The sequence below is a fragment of the Gossypium hirsutum genome, chromosome A07, assembly GCF_007990345.1.
Source record: "Gossypium hirsutum isolate 1008001.06 chromosome A07, Gossypium_hirsutum_v2.1, whole genome shotgun sequence".
In the NCBI taxonomy this organism is placed as follows: Eukaryota; Viridiplantae; Streptophyta; class Magnoliopsida; order Malvales; family Malvaceae; genus Gossypium; species Gossypium hirsutum.
In genome coordinates this window covers 17,684,100-17,692,726 of record NC_053430.1, presented here as the reverse complement: position 1 = coordinate 17,692,726, position 8,627 = coordinate 17,684,100, and the positions used below count along the sequence as shown (strand labels likewise).

The following is an 8,627-nucleotide window of genomic DNA, read 5'->3' as shown; positions in this document are numbered from 1 at the left end:
TTTTTTATTTTTTATTTGATAAGGAGAACTTGATATATTGTTTGCGCCATAATATCATATAAACTTGCTCAAGAGTTGGTCACTCAAGTTTAAAGTGCTTCCTAATATTTGAAGCTTTGTATAAAAATATTAGACTCAAAAAATGAACACAAGAGAATAAGACCTATTTAAAATATGGATTAAACTTAGGTTTTAATATTCAAAGCTGGAGATCGGCTTGAATCCAACTCGTTTTCAATATTGTAACTTATTGTTTTATTTTATTTTATTTTTACATATTATATCATTTGTATCACGTAAAAATTAAATCTATAATATTGTAATATAAACATCAAAGAATACCTTAGGGTGTATATGTTTGTAATCTTACTAAAATACATATTAAATATTAATTTAAAATAATATAAATTATTATTTTTTAAATAATGAACTTAAAACAAATAGAATTAATTATTTACAAATATGAGCAAATTTAAACATAATTTAAACAAACATAAATTATATTAATATTATACCGTCATTCAACTCACACTCAAACTCTACTTGGGCACAATTCGACCAAGGTTAGAGGAGTATGATAGACTCCAAATCCAGCCCGACACCACTATAAACACCTCTTATATAATAATTAAACTTGAAAGAGATTTGTATAGCAAAAAGAATTTGTCCAAAACGGAATCTAGCTCATAAGACCCTTGAAAATCATTTAATAGTAACAAATTTGTTATAATTTTAAATATATATTAACAAAACTTCAGCCTTGGGGTTTATATCCGACAAAGGCAAGGAATGGTGAATATGGATGTTCTGATAATACCTATATAGTAGAACAATTATAACAGGTTTCATTTAATTACCATAAAAAATTTGACTAATACTTGCCAATAGTTTGTGTTTAGAATTGTTGTCAGCATCTACTCACTTTGGTTTCGAGTAAAGCAATGCCTGAGAAAAATTATTTTTCAGATTAGAAGACAAGAACAAGTAACATTAGCCTTCCCAACAATTATTACACAAATAATAGGACAATATTTGCACCAAAAGAAGAAAAAGAAAATATCCGAAAGAGTCGACACAAAGTTATTGGTTTGAAAGGATTGTCTCTCAGTCATCATCGACATATATGGTTTCTTGCTGAAACAGCCCACCAAACACCTTCCTCACTTCTGTTTTCTCTGCCTCTTTTGCCTTTGGTTTTGGTTTTGGCTTCGATGCTTCCTTTGGCTTTGGCAATGGGGAAAACGATAATGGAGCTTGCTTCACATTGGCTTTCTGTGACGGTAGATTTCTAGCCGTGGTTTGCCCCCTCACTGTGGCTATCTGGACTTTAGGCTTCTCCTCATTTGGAGCCTTTTGAACTGCAGTGGCTATTTGGGAACTGAATTTTTCCCAAGATAGTCCTGATCTGAAGTCTTTTGCTTTACTCAGCAGGTCTTCCATTGATGCCCCTGCTACCTGTGCTTTCTCTTGGGCTTCTTCAGCTAGGTTAGCTGCCTTCGCTTCTTGCTCTGAAAGCTTCTTCACTTCCACTTCTAGCTTCTTCGCTGCTTCGGCCGCCTCACGAGCTTTCTCAGCTGCTAATACTGCCTCTTCTTCAGCTTTAGCCCTTGCGGTGGCTTCTGCATACGCCTTCCTTCTTCCATCCTCAGGAATAGCACTTAAAAGCAAGTAACAGAAACATCAATTACAACATAGTTTTTGCCCACCAATATAGCATCTTTCTATAACATCTATTTGAAGTAACAAAATTCAATTCAAGTCCCCAAGCAATTTACCTGAAAAGCTCGTCTACACTCTTCGATGGTGCCGATGGGCTAGTAAAAACTTCCACAACCTGCCTCATTTAGCAACCATTAGGACATAAATATATATGTAACAAAAAATCAACATGAGAAGGAAGAACAGATTCAATGAATGTACCTTGTTTTCTGCCACTGCTGTGTTGGAGAAAACATCTGCCACTAAAGATGCTATCTGGGATTTCGCAACCTGAACGAAGTTTTCAAAAATATTGAGACAAACAGAGATTCTGATCGAGAAAGAAATTTTTTTTTTTACAATGGAACAGACAAAACTGCATACATTACATTACATTATGTTACATTACTTTGTAGTCGTTTGTACCAATGCTTCCTTCAGCTGACACCACAACATTGTAAGAGCTCTCTTCCGAATAATCATCTGTTAGGGTTGTCTTTAAAAACGTGTAGCTAACGTCAGTTTCGATTATTTTTTGCAAGAACTCGGACAGACTCAATGGTTGAGATTGAGAGAAGAGGTTGCTAAAGAAGGACGTGATGCCATCGAGCACATTGTAAGTAGAACCATTCCCCGGGTTACCATCATACACTATTGCAACATGGCCTACGCCGGCTAGTTGAGCTGCTTGGATCACTTGCACAGCGTCTGATGCAGAGACCGCAGAAGTGGGACCGTTCTCACCAGGGCCGATCGTGACGACTACTTTGCTGGCATTGCCAATTGCTTTGGCTATTGATTCTGCATCCTGGAAGGTGGATTCTACAGCATTGAGACGCTTTGATTCTTCATTGGATATGATCTGTGCTGACAGAAGGTTAGTGTTGATAGATCAAATTTAGGTCTTTACATGACCCTTAAATCTATGAATTATATATATCATCTCCATAAAGTGACATTTGATATATAATTTAAAGCATCCTTGACACCATTTGAAATCTCTAATCATACTAGCAAATTGAGCTTATTGTGGCTAACCTTGTATTGGGCAGCAAGACGGGCCAGCTCCTGGGCAGCAGCAAGCTCAGGCACACCAGCACGAACGGTGAAACCCTGGCGCAATAACGTCTGTGCAATGCGAATGCCGGCCTGGCCGGTTGCGCCAGCCACAAATACAGTGCTTGGGTCTTTTCTTCTAACGTTCCCAAACGATAAACCCGAGGAAGGGTTACTGACGACGGGGACCAAAGTCTTAACATCAGGTAACTTACCAAAATCGAAGCGGAAAGGACTAGAATTGCCTGTATCTTCAGCTTGACCATCTTCAGGGTTGTCTTTAGCTTTCCCGAACTGAAATGGAGAGAAGGGACCGGACCCTTTGGCAAACACTACGAGCCTTTGGTACTTGAGGTTTACCCTTGAGCGGGGCGTGGTGGTTAAGAGAAAGGAATTGGAGGTGAGAGATGGAGCCATGGATTTGTTCCAACTCAAAGCAAAGGGACGACTCTCTCCTTCAATCCAATTCTATGCTTATCTAAGGTCCATTTAGTTGTTAATAGTAGTCAATCTCTGTGGCTAATGGCAATCGAATTGCGTTTTATCCAGATGAGAAAGGTGATAGAAAGGCAGCAAATGGAGTTGAGCCACGTAGTCAGAGTTTTATCTACTACAGGAGACTCGAACACCAGTCGTTGAGGAAACACATTAGATTTTATGTTGAACCACCAGAAAATGACAGATCCGACCGTCAACACTTTATATTAGTTTCAAGCTTCATCCATTCACCAGACACAAACTCCCATAGCCATGGTCCACACTCCACGGGAACCAAGCACAAACAGGTGTAAGAAATGTGCTCAACCATGCCATGTTCTTCTCTATTTAACTTAACGCTCAACTGTAACCAAATCAATCTTTTGTATTAAAATTAAAAAGAGAGATAAAAATGTGTCTCCCCCATATATGGACAAAAGTATCCAATGGACGTGGACGGTGATCAAACTCCTCCTTCCTTTCCATTATTTTACTACATCTAATAAATAAACCCCCAAAACAAAATACTCTGATTGGATAACAACAAGTTCAAAATATGCTGTTAGTCCCTGTGTTCTTACAGAATTTGACATCTACTTTTCACACTAAAATCTTAATCTTATCATTAATATTGTTACTATTTTTTGTCAAAATTTGTTTAATTTAAAATAATTATTTTTTTGTCAATATTATGTCACTTCATAACCGAGTTGGTAAATTTTGATGAACAATACTAACTATGTTAATGATTGAATTGAGATTTTTAAATAAAAATAATTAACAACAATAATTTAGGTTTTAACTTTTTAAGTGCATGGACTAAATCCTAACTTTTGTCAAAGTACATGGACTGAGGATAGATTTGGACCAAACAAATTGTACTGACTACAGAGGCTAGAAAGAGGCCTTGAGATTACGCCACGTGGCCTCACTCTTATAATCGGATGCAAACCTATTTATATTGTAGTCTTTATTCTCCTTTTCTCGTCCGCTCTCTGTTTCTCTCACTTTCTCTCTCTTCTCTCAGCTCCGATTCTTCAAACCCTAAGTCGCCCCTTCTCTAATTTCATCTGATCGATCAGTTCTTTAAGCTTCACAATCCCAATCCCAATCCCATGCTTCTTTCCCTTTTCTCCTAATATTTTTTCCCGGGAAAACTGTAGAATCCGAGACATTTCTTTGTTTGGAAGAAGTCAAATAAGAATCGAGGAGGAGAAAGGAGGAGGAGGAGCTGTAGATAGAAGATTTGTGAAAAAATGGCCTCGACCACAACGAGTTCGGTTTACATCAACGTCATCGAAGATGTCATCAACAAGGTTCGTGAAGAGTTCATCAACAACGGTGGACCCGGCGAAGCTGTCCTCAACGAACTCCAAGGAGTACACAATCCTTCTCTTTTTTTCTTTTTTATATGATTTTTTTAAATTTTAGTATTTGATTTCATTATTTTAGGGGGGAAATACATATTTTTAGTACTCCTTTCGGGTCTGGATTTGATCTGATTGAAGTACTAGGGTTTTTTATTGATCTTATTTCAATGGAGCTGGTATAGTTGAATTGATTGCCTTGGATGTTGGGTTTTAGATTTGGGAAGCGAAGATGATGCAAGCGGGAGTAATATTGGGTCCGATAGAGAGGTCTTCGCAGAAACAGCCTACTCCTGGTAGCGCAATTACTCCTGTGCACGATCTTAATGTTCCTTATGAAGGGACGGAGGAATACGAAACTCCTACAGCTGATATGCTTTTCCCTCCGGTAACTTAGTTCTGTTTCCAGTGCTTTTATGAATTTATAAATCATGGTGGATGTTCTTGTTTTGTGATTTTTTTTTTGTGAGATTTTTGCTTGCCTAGACTCCATTGCAAACGCCAGTTCCTACACCACTGCCGGGTAGTGCGGATGGTTCTATGTATAACATCCCTACTGGAGGTAGTGATTATCCTACTCCCGTGAATGATAATGGCAGTAATGCTGACATAAAAGGTGGAAGGCCAAGCCCGTATATGGTAAGAAATGTTCTGTTAGTGTCACTTTCATTTATGCGACATTGTGTTATGGCTGTTGCAATTACCTACTAGCCACATAAAGGAAACGTAGCTTTTTGAGATTGCTGTAGATTTATTGCTGATGTATTCTTTTTTTCCCCCTTATGCAGCAATCTCCTTCTCCTTGGTCAAATCAAAGGACCCCACTAAGTGTTGATGTTAATGTTGGTTAGTATGACAACATTAAAAGAGCAATTAGTTTTAACCCACTATGGTTTGTTAATATTCACTTCGATTTCTTGTAGCTTATGTGGAAGGGCGGGAGGAGGTGGACAGGGGAACCTCTAATCAACCCCTGACACAGGTGATTACTGTTTTGAGTGGCATCACAATGCATAGAGATTGTCTTTTTTTTCTTGGTTTGGGTGAACTTCTGGGTCGCACAAAAAGGATTTCAAATCCCAATGGTTTGAATTGTTTGGGATATATTTCCTTCAATAATCCTTGTTCCCATCTAAATGAACTGGTATTACTTAAGCTGGTGATTAATTTTAATAACTGAGAAAATTCCAGGACTTCTTTATGATGTCATCTGGAAAGAGAAAACGTGAGGATTTTGCACAATACCAAAATGGTGGATATATACCCCAACAAGATGGAGCTGGAGATGCTACATCTGAAGTTGCAAAGGCAGAGGTTAGTTGTTCTCTTGTTTAGTACCTGTATATCATGTTCAGTATTGTTTTGTGGACCATGGATTTCCCTTCCTTCCCCAGAAAGTCATAGAATCCTTTGTTCTTTTAATTTTCTTCGGGGCAAGAAAAAGGATTCTTGAATCTATGATGTTACAGCCTGATTAAAATATCATGGTAATTTAAACCATTGATTTGATATTGCAAACTTGGAAATACTGTAATTACATGCTTTCTACCCATTGGCTGTTATCACCGCAGAGGGTCTTATGCAGGTAAGAGCTTTCCAACTTAATCTAACATCACTTGATAAGCTGTTGGCAGATAGAAAGCTATCTGTTAATTATATCTGGCTAAAATGCTAATATTGAAATGAGAATTATAAGAGTAATCTGATTAACTTGCACTGCTTATTGTTCTCCTTTGTGATGGCTTCATGTTATTTTGATCAAATATTGGTCTTTGGTGATTGGTAGGAATATGGCTAGTTTCTTCTATTTAAATGGAGAATAGAGTAGGGATAAGTTTATTAATAGTACTTGACACAGATCAATCTCATCCTGGAAATTCTGATTCTGGACAGTATTGGAGTTATGGTGGTCTTATGTTTATAGGTACTGGTTTTAGGTTTGTAGTTATTATCTATGAATCAGAAAAGAACATTCTCAAAGGTTAAATGATGTGTTGTTGAGTAGATTTTGATCTGACACAGAATGTTCTCAAAGGCTAAAACTCTTCAAGTCTTTAAGATCAGTGTGAGAAGAGGATGTTGTTTAGCTTCACTTATATGAATTCCTTTTATCTGTTAGCCTAAATCATTTTATCCATTATTGTTAGATACTTGGATCTGCTTCAGATAAACCGTGTTCTCTTGCCCCTGCATTATTTTCATTTTTCGCTTACCTTTTATGGTAATAAAAAGGCAAAAGCAAATATAGTTTAAGCTCTGAGCTATGTATAATTTGATGAATATTTGTGAGGAAAATTTTTTATTTTAATTAAACCAGAAGGGTACTTCTGTACCAGAGTCAATGTTGTAATGTTTGAATTTATTATTAATGCATTATACACCCTTTTTAATCATATATTTCTAATCTCAGGGAAGTAGGGGTGGTAATTTCCTGGATAGACGTCACTCAACAACCACTGCAAAAAGCAAGATCTTGGCAGAGTTATCTAAGTCATCATCAAAGATTCCTCAACTGGATGGTCCAATTCCTGATCCGTACGAAGACATGCTTTCTACTCCCAATGTAAGTATCATAGGCTTTCTTAGATGAATTCCTAATCTTGTTGTGTAATTCTGCGACTTAGTGATGGAAATGGACATTTTTCTTTGTTTATCATTGGAGAGTTGGCTAACTTAATGTTGTTGCCTTCTGATTTTCTTCTCTCACCTTGAAGATATACAATTATCAAGGAGTTGTTAATGAGGACTACAATGTGGTGAACACACCAGCTCCAAATGGTAACTTTAATCAATGGATGAATTGAGGATTGCATCTTCTATTTGGTTTTTTGGTTGACCTGCTTTTCTTGTTTCCTGGCCAGACCTTCAGGCTTCAACACCTGCCCCTGCTCCCCAAAATGATATAGTAGATGATGACGATGATGAACCATTGAATGAAGATGATGATGAAGATGATTTGGATGATGTGGACCAGGGAGAGGAGCTGAACACACAACATCTAGTTTTGGCTCAATTTGACAAGGTGATTTTGCTTGTTGTGCAGCATGCATCATTGCTGCCTATGACCTATTCATAATTTGTATTTATACAAGTTATAATGTTCATGCTGGCAAGAAATGATGACATAATATGTTTTTCTTTGTAGGTGACTCGTACAAAGAGCCGATGGAAGTGCACACTTAAGGATGGCATCATGCATATAAACAATAAAGACATTCTCTTTAATAAGGTTTGCATGTCACTGATATGGCATTTTTTTTTTCTCTTTGGTGCTTTCTCCTTTTCAGTATTGTCTGTTCTGTTCCTAACCCTAGTTTTTGTGATGTTATCTATTTGCAGGCAACAGGCGAATTTGATTTCTGATTTTGTTAAGAGAAAAATGTAGTCGCCATCGTATTGCAGCAGTTACCTTAAAAAGAGCAAGTCAAGGGGTGTTATTCTGTGTTTCGTAATTTGTCTTTTAATTATTATTAGAGTGAAAGGTTGATTGAGGGGCATGGGATATGCTTTATTTTAATGTCTTCCTTAAGACTTGGGTTCGATGGTTGTCGTATTGTACATAAAGGAAGAGAGCATTTTCGGCCTTAGAATGGATGACTACTTGAGACAGCTTCTTGCAGTTCTAAAAACTTCTGCAATGGAATATGTAATTTCATTTATACCATATACTTAGACATTTTGGTTAAATTTAATTACGGGTCCCTTTGTTTTCTTTACATGTATGTATTTGTCCGCTTGGTTTCAAAATCTAAACCAACGCTTTGCGTCTACATTACTTGCTTGTTGCTGAAATACACCTCTCGCCTTGAGATATTGTTAGCATATTACCAACAGCCAAATCTTAAAATCAAACAAGCTGTATTGCTATTATTGTAAGGCAAAAACAGAGTAAGAAAAGAATATAAAGAATCAACATAATTGATAAGGTAATGGCAAACATCAACTAACCTAGAACGAATTATAAAAGATGGGAAGGGCACTGGTATCGACAATGGAGAGAAAATCCCCCATTTAATGAACAGTACTGGT

The 8,627-nt window shown here is 37.0% G+C and overlaps 2 protein-coding genes across 2 annotated transcripts; one reads left to right on the top strand and one right to left on the bottom strand.

Annotated features, from left to right (window-relative positions):
* Nucleotides 1-946: 946 nt before the first annotated feature.
* On the bottom strand, nt 947-3,552 carry LOC107960015 (protein PLASTID TRANSCRIPTIONALLY ACTIVE 16, chloroplastic). Its single transcript, XM_016896214.2, has 5 exons — nt 2,737-3,552; nt 2,108-2,560; nt 1,921-1,989; nt 1,776-1,834; nt 947-1,657 (listed from the first exon to the last, which is right to left on the bottom strand). Exons 1-5 carry the CDS (start codon nt 3,169-3,171, stop codon nt 1,105-1,107), a joined length of 1,569 nt encoding a protein of 522 aa, XP_016751703.1. The 5' UTR covers nt 3,172-3,552; the 3' UTR covers nt 947-1,104.
* Nucleotides 3,553-4,194: 642 nt separating this feature from the next.
* LOC107960013 (transcription initiation factor IIA large subunit) lies at nt 4,195-8,290 on the top strand. Its single transcript, XM_016896212.2, has 11 exons — nt 4,195-4,610; nt 4,816-4,986; nt 5,085-5,237; nt 5,387-5,444; nt 5,522-5,580; nt 5,790-5,912; nt 7,009-7,161; nt 7,313-7,376; nt 7,460-7,620; nt 7,744-7,827; nt 7,938-8,290. The coding sequence occupies exons 1-11, from the start codon at nt 4,488-4,490 to the stop codon at nt 7,959-7,961; spliced, it is 1,173 nt and encodes a 390-aa protein (XP_016751701.1). The 5' UTR covers nt 4,195-4,487; the 3' UTR covers nt 7,962-8,290.
* Nucleotides 8,291-8,627: the final 337 nt, after the last annotated feature.